We start from the raw sequence: 19,145 nt of genomic DNA on the forward strand, positions 1-19,145 counted from the left end.
AAAGAGGTAACCAATAGATATTGCTGTTGTTCATGTATTATGAATTCATAGGTGCTCAAATGCGTCAGAAATCAGAAAAATGTGTATCATCATAAGCATGATACAGACATTCTCCCCAGCAGCCTGATGGGTAGTAGAAGGCCTACTGATCCCAGAGTGACTTGGGCTGTGGCTTCTGTTAATGGGGATGCAAGCTGACCCAAGGCCTCTGAGTCTCACATGAGAGGACCTGTTTCTATCCCCTCCCTCCTTTCCTTCCTACCCCTGACTGCTCTCATGCATTCCAGTCTCCTGCTAAGGAAGAAGCCAGCCTCATGGACATATGCTTCCCAGGGAAAGTGAAAAATGAGTTTTCAAGTGTTCAAAGAGGACGCCTGGGTGGGTCAATCTCTTAAGTGTCTGCCTTCTGCCCAGGTCATGATCCCAAGATTCTGGGATCAAGTCCTGCATTGGGCCCCTTGCTCAGCAGGGAGCCTGCTTCTCCCATTGCCTGTCACTCCCCCTACTTGTGCTCTCAATCTCTTTCTCTTTCCTTCCCTCTTTCCCTCTGTCTCTCTGATAAGTAAATAAAGTCGTTTTTTAAAAAGTGTTTACATGAATATTAAATTTTACAGTGGGTCAATTTAGATAAGGTATTTGAGTAGTTAATGGAACTGTAGCACACAAATGTGGCGGGAAGGCTGATGACCCCACGGCATGCTGAAACAGAGGATGCCCCTGACAGCAAGTGGGCAAGAGTGCCAGGGTGCTTGGCCAGGCAGTGTAGGATGGCCTGCCCAGCAGTGTGGCATATAGTCAGCAAGCATCCAGGTCACACCAGCCAAGTGAGTGTGACCACCATGCACTGGGCATTACAATACTCAGGTGACCCTGCCCCTGCCCAGACCCACCCACTTAGACACTGGGAGACTTTAGAATAAGGGGTGTCTTCAAATAAAGACTATTCTGGTTATCATTCAGTAGCTGCAGTGGGAACCACAGGTTAGATTCTTCCAAAAAGAATCCCAGAGCTGTAAAAGGGCCCACACCAGGGCCTGTCTTGTCTGCCAGCCCCCAGAGCAGCTGCCTGGGGCACTGTGCCTGAGCACGTGCAAGGAGATGCTGTGAGCAGGACTGTGTATTTCATGGGCACCCTCCATAAAATGAGCTGCCATGCACATGTGGACAGAGGAGGAAACTCCCAAGATCAGCAGGGGCCCACTAGGTCCTAGCTCCTGTGGGTGTGTGCCCTTAAAGGACAGCAGAACTAAGACATTTCAGAAATCGGACCCTTGTCTAACATACATGCTATCAAGTATCCTCACCAAAAGTCTTTACCTGGGACAGAAGAAAGCAACAGCTTGATGCATACAAAACCCCGACCACCCATTCCCAGAGTACGTTCCTTTTACAAAGTGCCACAGTGTGTGTGAGACCAGGAATGAGGAGCACCTTTGGTGGGCACTCACCTTCTCCTTTGATGTCATGGGGATAGCCAATGACAGCGGTCTCTGGCACAGCAGGATGGTTAGCCTATTTAGAACACAAAACAAAACATGCAGATGAACCAGCTGCCTGAGTTAGCACATAGGTCAATCCAAGGCCTCCCGGAGCTACCCAAGCAAAGGAGGCCCAACTGTGCTCACCATCGCGTCCTCGATCTCTGCAGTCCCCAGCCTGTGGCCGCTGATGTTGATGACGTCGTCCATCCGCCCTGTGATCTGGTAGTAGCCACCTTCTGTCCGGTACGCCCCATCACCAGTGAAGTAGTGGCCTGCACCACAGTGGGGTGCAGCGGTATTCAGAGGTATGCAGAGGTATTCAGCAGCAATACCTCTGAACCAGGACCGAGCAGGGCTCCCATCCATACATGAGGGACACAGCAAGACAGACATCTTGACCTCACTCTATGGAAGAAATCTCCAAAACCCCAGCTCTGTTGACTTCCTGCCTCTCCACCCTTCTGCTAACCCCTTGCAGAGACACTTTTCTAGTTGGTACCATCTGGCTGTGTGCTAGAGAAAGGGCAGTGGCTCCGAATCGGCAGAGTTCTGACCACATCACAGCTGCAAACATCTGAGGAGTAGATGATAAGCAAAGAGCACACCCAAGCAGTCCCCAAAGTGAGGCTCATTCACAAACTTGAGAATGAAAATGAAGGGTTCCAACAGGCACAATGTGTATATAACCTTCCAGCCCAATGACATAAAGCAAACTAGGAAAAAAATGAAAAGTAAGCCAGAAGAAAACTTGCAGTTAGACATCAGGCCAGTTTTCTGGAGTGGTTTCTTCATTCTTCCTTCCTAGTAGCCTAAGGTGTGGTGTGCACACCAAGGGGCGGGTGCTTCAGGCTCTGCATGCAGCCCCACTTAAACCCCAGGGACGCTGCCCACTCCAGAGACCAGGAGGCTCAGAAAGCTGAGGGGGAGGGGCAGGACTCCAACTCCAAAGTGTTACCGCACTACACTCAGTCATCATTACCTTAAAGACATCTTCTGAGCCTAAGATCCCCAAGGTGTGGAGAAATGCATGATACAATCCATTTTAGCTGGCTCACCTGGGTAAGGCTTGAAGTAGGCCTCCATGAATCTCTTGTGGTCTCCATAGATGGTTCTTGCCATGCCTGGCCAGGCCTGGGACAGGCACAGAGCCCCAGAGACATTACCACCCTCCACGACCTCTCCCTGTGGACCCAGAGACCCATGTATGAGAGAACGCGAAGATTCTGCTTGAGAAGCAAAGAATTAATAATGTTCTTCTGAGAAATGACAGATGGAAGTACCAGAGAAATACGTGAAAACAGGAATGTGAAAAAAGACAAGCGTTCCCCAAAAGGAACTGCCCTTCTCCTCTGCAAGAATCCAGCCTGAGATGGAGGTCCAGGAGGACGAGGGCTCACTCTACGCAGGGATTTCAAGTGTATGTCCTGGAGGAGACGCTGCAGTGAACACTCACCCTTCTGCCACCCACCAGAGCTGGGCCTGTGTAACATGAAATAGTGGGCAGGGGAGGCCAGGAAGGCATACAGGAGCACCAGGAGCTCAACAGGGCAAGCACACAGAAGGGGATGCCTTCACCAGGCCTTACCTTCTCGTCCATGAGCACTGGGACAATGCCAAAAAAGGGCCTCATTGCCATGCCAGGGAGGATTTCTGCTCCTTCTTCTGAGGGCCGTGGTGCAATGCAGATGCCACCCGTTTCTGCAGGGAAAATAGAGAAGAAGTGCACACTGGACCCAGGAACTACTGAGATGTTTTATCTAGACATGCCATCAGGGGTCCGCAATGGACACACAAATGCTGCCCCGAGGTGGGAGATGGGTGTTTATCCCTATTTGGCCCCAGTGACACAAAGATATCTTTCTGAGGCAAGACCAGACTTGGGTTCTGTGGAAATAAGATGTGGGCCCAAAGCGGAGGGTCAGTCCCAGGAGCCGGGGCACTCCACAGGGACAGGTGCTGCTTCCCCTCATCCTCAGCTCTGCAGAAAAGGACAGAGTCCACCTGCTTGCACAGGAAGACGGAGGAAATGAACTGCTTCTGGGCCAGTGCTCCCCACCCCCACACTCTAAATAATGAAAAGCAATGCCCAGAGTTCTGTTCTCAAGTATTTTCTTTGGCATTCCCCTCTCTCAGCCTGCATGGAAATGCCTCAGGAGACTCAGTTGCAGAAAGCCTCCATTCTGAGCCTTCCCAAATGGAGAATGGAGCTATTTGCATTGCCTCACTTTCTGGCTTCTTGAAGAACAAGATCCCAGTTGGCTACATTTATTACATCAGTGGTGGTCTCTTGCCCTAAACATCCCAGTAAGTCAGATACCCCAGAGGACAGAGGGCAGAGAAAAACCAAATGGCACAGAAAAACAAAGTGCTTTCCCATGAAAATCTAAATTTAGACTCTGGTCCCTTACAGTCAGCTCATTTGCATCAGTTGTACTTGTTTTGGGCATGCGGGCCCAGCAGGAAAATGACTGTTTAGCTAAGCACCTACTACCTATCAGGCCTCGGACAACATACAGCAGTTCTATCACCTCCCTCCATCCTCATAGGGCCTGTAGTGGAGCACCCCCACTTCACAAATGAGGAACCCAAGGCTCAGAGACGTCATTACATATCCTGAGTCCTCCAGCTGGAATCCCTCAGCCTGGCTCTGCCTCTCACTCCAGACACTGGGATTTCCAACCACCTGAGGGGCTGAGGCATTAGCGGTGTTGGATGGCAATCGCAGAGCCTCACTCACACTTGACCCTCCAAGACTCGGGCTTGGCCACATGTTCTCACGTGCTATCATACACTGCAAGTGATCCTGGCACCAGGTTCCGAAGGCATGCCTGGGCCCCTTCTCCTTGGGGACTCTCACCTGTCTGCCACCACGTGTCCACCAGCGTGCATCTGCTGTCCCCCACCACCTTGTGGAGCCACTCCCAAGCCTCAAAGTTGATCGGTTCTCCCACTGAAACCACACACAAAAAGAGAAACAATATAATAGACCTCAATAAACCTGAAACCAAAAAGGATAGGTTTCTACAGGGAAAACAGCTCTGTAATTTCCCTAAAGGACGCAAGAGGAAACTTGAAAAAACAGTGAGATTCATCAGATTTGTGGTGCCAAAAAATACAAATTACCAGATATTTTCACCATCAGGTCAAAAATTTTAAAAGTTGCCTAGAATATGAGAGAAATAAACCTTAAATAGCCTTAACCCACTAAACATCCCAGGCACCCCTCATTAATTTTTTTTTTTTTTACTTTTTATTTTATTTTATTTTCCGATTTTGGTCAGTAGCTTTCTATTTTTTTATTATGTTCAATTAGCTAACACAAAATACATCATTAGTTTTTGATGCAGTGTTCAATGATTCATTAGTTGTGTGTAACACCCTTATATGTAATTCCATGTATATGAACTGTCCAGAATAAGCAACTCTAGACGGACAGAAAGTTAGATTCGTGGTGGTTTTAGAGTTGGGGTAGAGGAAAGGGCAGTTTGAAGAGTGAGTGACTGCTAATGGGTTCAGGGTTACCTTTAGGAGTGCTGTAAACATGAAAAATGAGTAAGGGATAGGCAGGGCCAGGTAGGGAGAGAGAGGTAGGCTTACCCAAAATCCCAGAAATGCTGAGGTGTGAGGAAACCAGAGATAAGGGAACAGAAGCAGACAACCATGTTTGCCTTAGATATCAGAGATTAGATATTCAAAGGAGAAGTAATCATCAGTGGTAAAATCAAAGATTTCAGTTCCCTGGTCGGTTTCCTATAAAAGACTGACCATGAAAGACTGATTGGCAGCCCAATCAGAATCCCTCTCCCTCTAGAGAGCTTTTTTCTTTCCTTCCTGTTCTCACCTTCACTTAATACACTTTCAGTTCACTTCACAAAAGAAAAAAGAAAAAAGAGAAAAAAAAAAAAAGCAAAGTGAGAGAAACAGTACAGTACAGGAGCATAATTTGGTATGCAGCTGGGAGAAACCGCATGTGTCTGTTAACACATAGCAGTGCACACACCTGCTACGATTACTTAGGAAGCTGTGGTGGAAATCTACTATAGCTACACCTACACTTATCTTATTCTCAAGAACATCACTCTCCTGGCCTATAGAAAAGAAAGCAGATGTGCTCACACACAAGGAGGATCGCCGCAGTTAAAAACCATAAGTGCCATTAAGAAGGGGACAGAGAAGTAAACCATCAGTGTCCACGAGATACACAGCACAAGAGCACAAGAACAGAACCGCAGCCACTCTCAGCAGGGCTGCCCAGATAGTTGCAGCCCTGCAGATGCAGGAGCCGCATAGGCCGCCTGAACCCAGCTGTGCAAAGTTCAAGGACAAGCACATCAGTCCCTGCATGGCATGGTCAAAAGGTGTGTGTGAGGGGGTGATGGGTGGTTACTGACTGGGAGGGGCCATAAGAGAATGTTCTTTGGTCTGGAAATTTCTAAGGCTTGATCTAGGTGGCGGTTTTAGATACATGTACAACAGTTGGTGGTTGAACATCACAGGGGTTGGGGTGCCAGCATCCTAGGCAGCCAAAAATCTGACTATAACTGGGACTTTGTTTATATATATCTAAGTTAAGCAAAACTTAGCTACTGATAGCCTGCTGTTGATTAGAAGCCTCACCAATAACATAAACATTCACCCCACATTTTGTATGCTGTATGTATCAACATATTGTATTCTTACAAGAAAGTAAGACGAAGATAAGAAAAAAAAATTAAGAAAATCATAAAGAGGGATGCCTGGGTGGCTCAGTCATTAAGAGTCTGCCTTTGGCTCAGGTCATGATCCCGGGGTCCAGGGTTCAAACCCCACATCGGGCTCTCTGCTGAGTAGGAATCCTGCTTCTCCCTCTCCCACTCCCTCTGCTTATGTTCCCTTTCCTGTTCTCTCTCTCTATCAAATAAATATATCTCCACCTTACAACAGTTAGAATGGCCAAAATTAGCAAAACAGGAAAGAACATGTGTTGGAGAGGATGTGGAGAAAGGGGAACCCTCTTACACAGTTGGTGGGAATGTGAGTTGGTACAGCCACTTTGGAAAACAGTGTGGAGATTCCTCAAGAAATTAAAAATAGAGCTTCCCTATGACCCTGCAATTGCACTACTGGGTATTTGCCCCAAAGATACAGATGGAGTGAAAAGAAGGGCCATCTGTACCCCAATGTTTATAGCAGCAATGGCCACGGTCGCCAAACTGTGGAAAGAACCAAGATGCCCTTCAACGGACGAATGGATAAGGAAGATGTGGTCCATATACACGATGGAGTATTATGCCTCCATCAGAAAGGATGAATACCCAACTTTTGTAGCAACATGGACGGGAATGCTGAGTGAAGTAAGTCAAGCAGAGAGAGTCAATTATCATTTGGTTTCACTTACTTGTGGAGCATAACAAATAGCATGGAGGACTTGGGGAGTTAGAGAGGAGAAGGGAGTTGAGGGAAATTGGAAGGGGAGGTGAACCATGAGAGACTACGGACTCTGAAAAACAATCTGAGGGTTTTGAAGGGGCGGGGGGTGGGAGGTTGGGGGAACCAGGTGGTGGGTATTAGAGAGGGCACATGGAGCACTGGGTGTGGTGCGAAAACAATGAATACTGTTATGCTGAAAAGAAATTTTAAAAAAATCTTTAAAAAAATAATAAGAAAATCATAAAGAAAATACATTTACAGTCCTATACTGTATTTATTGAAAAAAATCCATGTGTTAAGTAGGTCCCACACAGTTCAAGCAGATGTTGTTCAAAGGTCAACTATGTGTATAATATAACAACTGCTATGTATATATGCCCCCCCCCACACACAAATTAATGGCTTTCTACCCTAGGACTCTACAAACCAACTTCTCAGTGTCTACCCACTGTAATCTCCAGGTGTGTGTCCCCCAACCAAGATTTCATATGTTGACATCTTAACCCCCAAAGATGATAGTATTGGGAGGTAAGGACTTTGGGAGGTCATGAAGCCCTCTGGAATGGGGTTAGTGTTCTTACAAAATAGACCACACAGAGCTCCCTCTTCCCCCCCACTCATGTGAGGACATAGGGAAAAGGCACCATCTACAAACCCAGGAAGGGGGCCGTCCCTAGAAGACAATCATGCTGGCACCTTGATTAGGGACTTCCCAGCCCCCACAACTGTGAGAGATAAATTCATGTTGTTTATAAGCAACCCAGTCAGTGGTGCAGCCCCAGTGGCTAAGCTATGACCCTAATGAAACAGCCATATAAGACTGGCACTCAGCCAGAATTGACCAGCTTACACATACCACTGCTAGAACAGTGAAACACTCCCACTCTGGTTGCCTCTTGCTCAGGACGACCCACGACGCACCGCGGCCTGACCTGGCCAGGGGCTCCCATGCTGGTCACATGGGGGCTGGTTGTTGTATGCATTACTACTGCACTCACCCACACCCACAAGGACGTTAAGAGGCTGCCATGAGGTACACTGAGAAACTGCCAACATCCCAGATCTCCAACCACAGGGGCAAGACCGCAAGACCATGATCATGTTTACGTGAAAGCAGACATCTTAGAACCATACTGTCTCTCATGGGAACATGACTGTGCAGAAGGGCTCAGAAGGGGCACAAGCAGCATGGTTGCCTGGAGCCACGCTCACGGAGGATGTCATGCTTGACAGTGTTCCAATTGTTTCTTTTTCTTAGTAAGAGAACTATGTGTCACTTGTGAAATTAAAAGTTAAAAAGAAGTGTAAAGCAAATCCTGGGGTAAAAGTCCTGAGGAAGCTGGGTTCTGCTGACTGGTAGGATTAAATGAAGTCAATTCGCCTGTAGTGTGGTGTGCTGTGAGGGTTAATTCAGATGTCGGGAAGCAGCCAGAGCAGCAGAGCCTCAGTGGGGGACAGCACCACATGGGCCCTGGCCAAGCATGCAGCTTACTGGTCCACATTGCTCCCATGTGAGCAGGTGCCCAGTGCTGTTTGTCTGCCTGCCAGCACTACTTAGTAACAACCAGGTCCCAAGGGAACCCCTGTAGCACTCTCCTCCTGGCACTGGTTACATGGCAGGAAAATGCCCACAACACCAGCAAAATACAGAGAGTCTGGAGAAGGCTTTGTGTGTGCTCCCTGTTGCCGAGCTGCTCCATGCCTGGTCTAGGAGAGGAAGTGGGTCTGGTGACGTATGGAGTGAGGACCCCAGAAGCCTGTCTGGCTAAAGGGATGCCTGGATGAGGCAGCTTTGAGCCAGGACGGGCTCCCCCACTCTAAGGCAAGTGTTGGGCACCTCCTTCCAAAGCACTTGGAGCATTTACCCTGTCACTGGGGTCCTTGTGAGTCTTCCTTAGCAGAGCACGTCTGGAAACTCAAACCTCCCTTCACCACTAACCTGACCTAGCTCCTGGGCCCACTTAGGTGGTCTGCAGATGGCACCTGGAGGATCTGAGTTTCTGTGGCCCTCCACCTGCCCTCAGGTCCCAAGCACTGCCAGGCCCAGAGTGCAGGAGCACCTCCCAGCCCCAGCGTTGGAGGGTAGGTGTTCTCCAACCACATGACTCCCTTCACGACATGCAGGCTTCACCCTCCACAGAGGGAATGTGCCAAGAGAGGCATCTCAGACTCACCACTCTCCGCCCTGTTCCCCTACTGACAGCATGTGTAGGGGCAGAAATGACAGGAGTCAGGAAAAGGAGACAGAAAGGGCTTGGGTACCCTCCACCTCACCATATCACCTGAAATAACCCCACATCCTCTTTCCAAAGTGCATTCATGGGGCTTGGCCACCTCTGTCAAAATCACAAGCGGAGATAATCTTGGATCTCGAAACCCTCTGCTTTGGAAATATCTACAGCAAGAGCAACACACAGCACAGTGTGCTTACCACAGTCCTTGGGGGTTGTCGGCCCCCAGCACAGGGGAGCACCTTCGTGACCCACAGTCAATTCCCCTCATACTGCAATCCCATGCGGCCACTAAAGAAGGGCTTGAGCTTCTTTACCAGGTTTTTCATAATAAAGATGAAGCACAGAAACGTCTGGAATGTTGTGCCCCAGGCCACGATCAGCCAGGGCCTCCAGGAAGCTGCTTACGGGCAGGGACCTCTGTTTCCTATTTAGCCTGGCACTGTTTGAATTCAGCACAGACACAGTCACACAGCCTTCATGATTAAAGCCATCTGGAATCCTTCACTGGCTCTACCCTACGGTGGGTCACTCACCTGACCCCAGGGTCCTCAGGGAAGAGCGGTCATACTTCTTCACCCAGGAGTCGCCATATTTCAACAACAGCCGGACAGCCGTCGGGGCCCCATAGAACTGATTGATCTTTAACCTCTGCACCGTCTCCCAGTATCGACCTACAGAAGGGCCCAAGTTCACTGTCAGTCTGAGTCTACCACACGTTATCTAACTTATTTAGAAATCAGTCAACAGTTACTGTGCACTGGATACAGGCAAATACCTGTGTTCACAGAAATGGAATCCCAACGACCCATTAATGAAATGGGAAGGGAGCCCTCTGAGAAGGGGCTCCCCGTGGCAATCATCTCCCAGCCCCCCATCCAGGGCCAGCACATTTGGCAATAGCCTCCATCTGGCTCTGGATGGCTGCATTCACAGGGTGTTACCCAAAAGATACAGCAAGGATCAGTTCAAAGAAGTATCACTGTGAATTTTAAAAATAACCCATGCCGTACTGACATAGAACTTGTGTTCAGTCACACCAAAAATGGTCTCTAAAGGGGTTACTGGTGCTTCCCCTGGCACAGCGGCAGCCACCACTGAGCGAGCCCTGGGGAGCAGGGCAATTCTCTTAGCACTTACTCACCTGATTCCCCACAATCCCCCACAACTAGCCACCATGGCTCTACACACGGAGTGAGCAGAGCTTCGAGGGGCTGAAGTGACATGCCTGAGATCACATCTAAGATAGCCTGCACATTTATCTGAGAGTGCATCCTAGTCCATCAGGAAGCTGGAGAGGAGCAGGGGAGGTGACAAAGAAGTTCCACACACATCACTGTTAGCACTGTGGAGGGTTTGGCAAGAGCCTCCTGGCAGAGCCACCACCATTCCATCGCATTACAACAAATTCTTGGGGTTTTGTGCTGCCTCAGAGGAAGATGCCAAAGTGAGCAAGATGTGGGTCCTCAAAGTGATCTCCATTCACGGACGTGGCTCCAGGCCACAGGCAATGCTGTCTGACAGAGAGCACAGGCACAGAGCTGGATAAAGTCCCCTCTGTCTGGGGTAATGGGAGGTTGGCAGCTGTTCTGAGGGTTGAGGAAGGGTTGGATCTGGTTAGGTGGCCAGAGAGGAGAGAGGAACAGTGCTAAGGGGATGGCCCAAGGCACCCAGTTTGCTAGGGGGACAGGAATGCTGCAGTGGGCTGTCCTGAGATGGCTTTCAGTGACAAATCTATGACTATCTGATCCTACTGCAGACACCACCCCTAGCCCCAGCCCACCTTGCAGGGCGAAGAATTCGGCAGCTATGCCACAGGACCACAAGGACCACAGCCGGGCCAGATCAAAGACCTCTACCCCACCCTCCTGTGAACTTCTCTTTCCTCCAGCTCCCTCGGGGGGACCCTGTGTGCATCCCCAGTCCTCACCAGGATCAGGGTAAACCGGAGTACTCTCAAAAAGGACGCTGGTTGCTCCATTGCACAGGGGTCCGTACACCACATAGCTGTGTCCTGTGATCCAGCCAATGTCGGCCACACAGCCGAAGACGTCACCTGGCCGGTAGTCAAACACAAGCTGCAGAAATAGAAGAGGCCATCAGAAGCCTGTCACCCCACATTCCCACAGGTCACTAACACTGTTCTGTAAATGCAAAACACAGCTGCGCCTAAGGCTATTAAGAGCAGGAAAAACAAGTGCATTGCTGGGGCTCTGTGCAGCTATAGCAGTGACAAGACAGTTACTGTCACCCACAACACGCTGACTCTCGCAGGCAACAGTGAAAGAAGCCAGACTCCAGGTGTATGTTGGGTGAGCCCCAGCCAACCAAAGCTAATCTGTATGCTGGAGGTCGTGCAAGTGCTGGCCCTGCTGGGGGGGTTTTGGGGAGGCTTTCATGCCTTTAAGAGCTGAAGATACCCCACATCTGGATGCAGGTGGTGGCCACAAGTGTACAAAATACCATCTAGTTGTAAGTCTAAAATAAGGGCACCCTGCACTAGTTATATCACAATCTTCTTAGAGCCCTTAAAAATTACAAAAACATGAAAGCCAAAAAGATGCCTCAAGCATCATCAGCTTCTGAGAGCCTGAACAGAGAGACTATGTGTCTCCTGTATTCTCACCACAGAGTCCCACCAGAGCCTGAATCTGAATGTCCCTTTTCAGGAAACACAGAGGACAAAGGGATAAAACTGCTGGGTGCCACAGAAAAGTGTAAGGAAACGGAAGGGACAGAGAAACAACAGGTTAAAAAAGCCTTAAAAGACATCTCAAAAAAGCTTCAGCAGGCAAGAGTAAGCTATAGGATGAGGGGACACATACTGGGTGACAAAGCTAGAAGAGGGGAAACATGGGACCATGACGCTATCAGTCAGGATACAGGGAGGGGCTGTAGTCAGACAGGGAGGAAGGGCTTATGTGACCAAAGTGGGGTTTGCCTTTTCATAATTCTTCAAGCCACACACTTGATTTGGATGGTTTTCTGGATTCTACTCTGTATTGTTTTCCAATGAAAAGATTTTCTTTTAAATCTTCGGGTGAGTGGCCCAGTTTCTTGCTGCCCCAAATGAACACTGAGATTCTCCAGGAGTCCACATACAGCACAGTGGTCTTGAGACAGCCTGGGCCCTGTGCAGCTGTGACCCAAGGGGGAGGGATGACTCTTTCAAGGAGGACTGTGCTTTCACTGTCGTGGAGAATCAGGATGCTGACCTCCTAAGCCCCACAGCATTCAGGGACTAAAAGAATTTTTAGTACAACTTGGACCCAAACTGCCAACTCTTCCCTGGGGCTGGAGATATCTCTCCAGCCTGTGGCCAGCCGTGCTCCAAAGGGCCCAGCAGGCAACCCTGAGTTCCCACCCCCGTGGGAACCAATAGAACCAACTATCCTTTTCCCTGAAGAACCAACGGTCCTAATGTCCTTTACATGTGCTCATGCTTTCATCTACAAAAGGCTGAAAATTTCTATTCCTAATGCTTCAAAAAAACATCTCTTATTGAAGAGAAATTCAAAAGATACCTATACCCTGACTTCTTGTGCTCATATAGACTGGGTTCTGGTAACAAGTGGAAAACACAAAAAAGAATCTCTCACCACATTTATAGCTTCCCTAATGTTAACTGTACTATAAACTGGTGGAAACAATTTGATCTACTCTGTGAAGTTCTTGGTATTTGCTCTTAGTAGTTATATTTTCCAAGGTATTTTTATTTATATGATGTACCCACCGAAAGCTGAGGAAAGGTGGGGTTTTCCAGAGAACACTAAGGTCAAGAAGGTTCTGTGGCATGTTCAGGTGACCCAGGAAGCAGAAGACAACTGTTTTATTATTCATTTGGGCTCAAGTAATACCTTGTCTGCTCTGCCTAGTTCTGTACCACATCCATCTTGCAGGCTCGCTTTCAACATTGTTAGCCCTGGGTGTGGGTGGCTGCCAGTGGGACCAGTACATTGCCACTCAGAGACTGTGTCATGTGCAGTGTGCATGCCTTCTACCTGCCTCCCAGCCCCTGCTGCTTGCCACATTCATTTCATGAGATTCACCTCCTATGTGAATAACCTTGGCCAATCAGTACCTTCCTCCCCAACCCCCAGCCACAGTGACTGGGTCCAAATGGGGGCCTGGACTTTGGTGGGGCTAGGAGGCTCTCTCCAGCCACTGGGAGAAATGTGGTCAGCACAGAGGAAGGGAGCCAAGGAAGGAAAGACAGCACCACCCAGGACCAATGTCTGAGCCCTTCTTGGATGAGCCTGGGCTTGCTGGTCACCAGGCCAGTTACTTCCCCTTTGCTGCTGGTACCAGCTAGAGCCGAGTTTCAATTTTTGCAGCAATCAGGTCCATAAACACTATCTTGAAACCAAATCCTCCCTAGGAAGTGTCAACTATTCCTCAAGTGATCAGGAATGCCCATTAAACCACAAACTCCCCCCAACCCACCCACATTCAAATCAGGCCTGTTTTTTAAATGCATTTATGAGAATAAAAGCATGTCACACCATGTTCTTTATAGGCCCTAAAGGGTGGTCCACTGTAACACAATTCCCACATAATGGACTTAGATTTCCTTAAGAAAAGTAAATTTTTTTTCTAATTTTACTTTTAAAATGTGGCCCCAGTGATCCAAGCCCAGAATACCTTTAAGGGCATATGAAAATGTTTTACTTTCTTTAAACACCAGAAAAAAAAGAAAAAAAAAAAGATCTACTAAGTAGAAGTAGACATTTAATATGTAAAATATCCATCTCTATACCAACTCAGTTGTAAAATATGATTTTTTACATTTCTTATGGATGAAGGTGCTTACACCTGGGCCCCTGAGCATCAGAACACAGCTGTAGCAAAAGGAGCATATTGGGCCTGGGGAGAGCCAGACTCCTCCAGAGCAAACGATGGCAAGGACACAGGGGCAAAGGGGCTAAAGGCCAGCAGTGAGCCTCAGATTAGAGACCTGGACTCTTTCAACGAGCACAGAAACTTGGGCCCCACACCCACCTATGCAGAGTGCCAGTGTCACAACTTAGAGCACCCCACTCCCAAAAATACTAGGAGAAACGTTAGGCCCTCACACATACAGGCTCTAGGTTATAGCAGGAGTTCTAGCCCTAACCCAGGCTCTGAAGGCCCCCTACCCAGAGCCCAGCCACAAAGGCGTGACTCCTCGCACCCTCAGCCTCCCCCAACAAGGCACATACCCGGTGTGTCAGGGCGGCATACAGCAGGTAGCCCGCCTGAGTGTGGACGAGTCCCTTGGGGGTCCCAGTGCTCCCCGAAGTGTACAGCAAGAAGAGCATGTCCTCACTGCCCATGCTCTCTGGGGCACACACAGGGTCCTCCTTGGCCATTTCCTGGAAGGGGGAAGACATACACAGTCCCATCCAAGGAAGTTAACCTCTGCCCCCATTCACCCTCTCTGAAAATACCTCTCACCTGATGCCTAAAGGACTTGGCAGACTGGGTTCAGTTTGCCTTTTCTACCCTACCTTAGTTCAACTCCAGATGCAGGGAACACAAAGGGAAGGATCCAGTCATTTCTATTACACTGTTTCAGTACGTTTGTTGCATCTGAGTTCCAGCTTCCCAACCACAATATAAGCCCATCAGATACCACTGGGGAACCCTGAGCACATTTAGGGGACCCAGGTTGAAAATCACAGTTTTCAACCTGGGTTGAACTCAGACCCAGTGTACCCAATAATTACCCCTCCTCCTCCAACTGTACAGAGCAAAGCAAACACACCTGCTCAAGGGGGATGTCCCGATGACCCATGTGGACCTTGTTGTCTGTCCTGTGAGCCACCAGGACATGCTGGATGGTTGGGCAGTGCTTCACAGCTTCATCCACGATCTTCTTCAGCTCCACCACGCGCCCTCCCCGAAGTCCTTGGTTGAAGGTGATGACTACCTTGCACTTGGCTAATTCATACAAACAGAGATTTATGGTCAATTTCCTTCCCACTTTGGGCTTCACAGCCCAGGGTGAGAAGCCACACAGTCCAGGCCTAAACATGTGATAGACAAAGTCCATTCCTTTTTTTAAAGATTTTATTTATTTATTTATTTGACAGAGAGAAATCACAAGTAGATGGAGAGACAGGCAGAGAGAGACAGAGGGAAGCAGGCTCCCCGCTGAGCAGAGAGCCCGATGCGGGACTCGATCCCAGCACCCTGAGATCATGATCTGAGCTGAAGGCAGCGGCTTAACCCGCTGAGCCACCCAGGCGCCCCGACAAAGTCCATTCTTGAGCAAAAGAGTCCACAAAATGGGAGGATCTGGCTTCCTTGCAATCTTTGGCTGAATGCAGAAGTACCAGGCCTTTTCACAGCTCTAATGGGGACACTTCCATCAGTCCCTGCCATGCGCTGGGGGGGCTTTCCCAGGTGAGGGGCCATCACACTGTCCTCAGCCACAGCCACTATGGTGTCAAAGCAACACCAAGATGCAGAGACCAAGAAAACTGGACAGCCAGAGATCAAGCCCCAATGTGTCCTGTGTGGCCCCTGTCCTGTCCAGGGATAAGAAGCTTCAATGCCAGAAAACAGAGGCCACTCCCAGTGGGTGCCAGGAGTTACAGGCCCCCACCCTTGCCTTTAGCAGATGGCCCTCCAGGCTCCACACCTGCTATTCAATGACCTGGCTAGGCTTGAACAGGCTCAGGGAAGGATGGGAAGACTGAACCTTCCATAGCAGACCAAAGGTAAGGCCCTGAGCAGGATACAGACACAAACTAGGCCTCAGAACCATAGGCAAAGGAATGAGATCCCACTTCATGCCTCAACCTGGGATGACCCAAAAGAATCAAGGCTGCAGTGGGCTATTCTCTAACTGGCCCCTAATGGAAGAGCCCAGAACAAATACCCAGTTTTAGTGCTGACCAGTAGGGACCCACGCATCCTCAGACCTTTTATTACTCTGTACCAAGGACTTCTTCCAAAGCCACAGCCAGAAGCACTAAGGATTGCCCCAACCCCAGCAGCCTTCCACCAATGATTCATGGGTTGGAATATAAATAGTCCAACTCCCTCGCCCCCCAGAGGCCCATCCCTATGTGGTTCTATCACCCTCCAGGGCTCTCTAGGGGACTGAGCTCCAGGAACCCACTGTGGAAGCTGGTCTACTGGATTTGTCTTCCCAGCCCCACTCCCCAGCACCCTAGACTGCTTCCCAGGACCACTCCCAAATGAACTGGCTACCCCTAAATGCTCATCTCAGGGTCTACTTCTGTGGGAGCCCTGACAGAGATACCATCTCCTTCAGCTTTTCTGTCAGAAAAGTGCCTTCTAGCAACACACTTATTCTTTCTTTATCCCAAGGGCCCTAGAGTTGACATGACCTTGAGAGCCACCGAAGAATTCTCTTAGCCCTTGGCTGGGTCACCCAAGGATCAGAGAAGTACTCTAGAGGCTTTGAGGAACCCAGGAAAGTGTCATCCGGCTCTGCACAGCAGAGGAACCCAGCGGCACATTCTTTGCTCCTCAGACCTGGCCATTGGTCACCCTGGGGAAATAAAATCAGTTGGATGGAGTCCGTCAGAGATCACCCTGGCCTACATCCTGGGTGCTGAGACTGGTCCAGGACAACTCCTATGGGGCAAGAAGGGAGATAATCCAGCAGGTAGAAAGAACCTGGCCTCAAGGGGGTGAGAGACAAAGAAAAATCAGGACCCCCTGGGGAAAGCAGTGGTCCCTGTCCATCCCAGGTGCATTATGTGGATTAGAGCTTCTCCACAGCCTACCATGGCACATGCCTTGTTCCTGGCTCTCATTTGTTGGAGGCTTTCCACCCAAGCAGTTCTCTAGGGCAGGAACCAGCATCGCATGCCTAGTCTCTAGGAGGTGCTTGGGGACGTGATACACTCTGTGGTTTCCCCTGAAGTTCAGTGGCAGGTACAGGGTTTGTGCACAGCATCAGGGCACAGGCCAGATCAGCATGACACTTTATCTGGAAAGCTTTGATTTTTACCTCCCTGGCTTTTGAGCAGATATTAGCATCTGTCTTCATTTTTTACTGCTCCTATAGCCAATTACCACAAACTTAGTGGCTCAGAAAACCCATATTTTATTTCACAGTTCTCTAGTCCAGTGAGCTTGGTGGGGTTCTTTTCTTGAAGTCTCATGCCCAAAATCAATGTGTGAGGGAACAAAGCTCTCATCTGGGGGATCTGGAGGAGACTCTGCTTCTGGGCTATTCAGGGTGTTGACAGAACTCAGCTCCATATAACTTCAAGACTGAGGTCCCCATTTCCCTCATTTTTCATTCTGTCAGCCAACAGTCATTCCTAGCCTTTAGAGCCACCTACATCCCCTGTCTTATGACATCCTTTATCATCAAAGCTAACAAAGGCAGATCAACTCCTTCTCATGCTTTGACCTCCTATTTTGCCACATGTCCTCTGCCTCTAGCCAGAGAAGTTCTCTTCTTTCCAGGGCTTACATTTTTGGTTTGGGCCCACCTGGATAATCGCACTATTTCCGTGCTCATCCCATTTGCCAAGCCCTTTTGATGTGTTAAGTAACATATTCCCAGGTTTTGGGGGATTATGGTGCAGACATATGTGGGGGCCATTACTTGCTCCTCCCCCACAGTCTCTCAGAATCATTCTGCCCTCCACCCTCCCCATCATACTACACTCTCTTTCCACTCCTAATTCATCCTAAAGCAAGAGGGAATATAAAGGGAAGAGGAGTGGTTAGAGTCTGGAGGCCAGGCCAGGGGACAGAAATTCTAAAATTGAACATATTGACTGAATGGCCGCCTAGCTCATGATGAGACCCTGGTGGCCATGCTAACACTCCCACCCCCGACCCCCAGTGATGGATTAAAGAGAGCTGAAAATTCTTCCATCTGGTCTCATACTACTTCTCAAGGAGAAATAGGGTGTTAGTGTCCCCCACCATGAATTTGGAATGACCAGACTGGTTGGATCAATGCACTACTAAAAATGAGGATATGTGTATTCTGAACCTGGCCTTTAGGGCAATTGGCACTTTCTACTTCCATCCAAGAGAAACTGTGAGCTGCCATGCAACAGTCTGACTGCCTGTGGTTGCCCAACCTGGTCATGCAAAGAGGCCACATGAAAAAGATGCTTCACAGCCCCCAACTATGCAAGCCAACCCAGCTTGCATCCCAGATATCATGGAGCAGAGAAAAGACATTCCCACAAGCCCATCTGATTCATTGCCCCCACAGAATCATGAAATAATTAAATTTATTCTTCTTAGCACTAAGTTTCGGAGTAGTTTGCTACACAGCAATAAATAACCAGCCACTCCTCTTATTGACCCAAGAGGAGGTAAACACCTGTCCCAACAGAGTCTTGCCATGGACTGACACCTGAATAGCTGGAGTGGAAGGTGTAGGTGTTGGGTAAGAATCTCTTACTGACAAAATATAGAGAAAATTATAGCAGTTTCATCTGCTGAGGACCTCAGAGATGACCTGGCCCCTGTCCTTCTGTGGCCTTGTTTTATAGGATTCCTGAAGTTCTGGGACCTGTTCCAGGATCCAGCTACTAAATCTCCAGGGCCCAATGCTTTGAGCTTGTTTTAAAGAATCTTAACAGAAACACTTGGCAACCATAATAATATCCTCAGCAAAGGAAAGGATCAGCCTAGTGTAATGTGTTTTGTTTTGTTTTTAAGATTTTATTCATTTACTTGAAAGAAAGAGGCAGAAATAGTGACAGAGCTAATAAGAGACAGCAGGAGAAGGGAGGAGAGGAAGAAGCAGGCTCTCCGCTGAGCAGGGAGTCCAATGTGGGGCTCAATCCCAGGACCCTGAAATCATGACCTGAGCTGAAGGCAGACACTTAGCTGAGCCATCAAGGTGCCACAGCCTAGTGTAATGTTAAAGCAGGATCTCTGGTGGCAGAATGCCTGGGTTCAAATCCTGGCTCTGTCACTAACCAGCAATGTGACCTTAGGCAAGTCACTTAACCTCTCTGTGCCTCAGTTTCCTCATCTTCAAAAATAGAAGCTCCCAACAAACAATAGCCCAAGACCAGATAGTTCTCACTGG

At 48.9% G+C, this 19,145-nt stretch overlaps 1 protein-coding gene across 2 annotated transcripts in view; it reads right to left on the reverse strand.

Moving 5' to 3' along the window:
- The window catches only part of ACSS1 (acyl-CoA synthetase short chain family member 1), a 60,963-nt gene that overhangs the window by 10,117 nt on the left and 31,701 nt on the right, over positions 1–19,145 (reverse strand). For both annotated transcript variants that reach the window (XM_059134237.1, XM_059134238.1), the window contains exons 4-12: positions 14,865–15,040; positions 14,320–14,472; positions 11,052–11,199; positions 9,658–9,795; positions 4,339–4,431; positions 3,067–3,179; positions 2,537–2,663; positions 1,626–1,753; positions 1,449–1,512 (exon numbers count right to left, since the gene is read on the reverse strand). In XM_059134237.1, the coding sequence (XP_058990220.1) occupies positions 1,449–1,512; positions 1,626–1,753; positions 2,537–2,663; positions 3,067–3,179; positions 4,339–4,431; positions 9,658–9,795; positions 11,052–11,199; positions 14,320–14,472; positions 14,865–15,040 (1,140 nt within the window). The remainder of the gene's footprint in view (positions 1–1,448; positions 1,513–1,625; positions 1,754–2,536; positions 2,664–3,066; positions 3,180–4,338; positions 4,432–9,657; positions 9,796–11,051; positions 11,200–14,319; positions 14,473–14,864; positions 15,041–19,145) is intronic.

This window comes from Mustela lutreola, chromosome 9, assembly GCF_030435805.1.
Source record: "Mustela lutreola isolate mMusLut2 chromosome 9, mMusLut2.pri, whole genome shotgun sequence".
Taxonomy (NCBI): Eukaryota; Metazoa; Chordata; class Mammalia; order Carnivora; family Mustelidae; genus Mustela; species Mustela lutreola.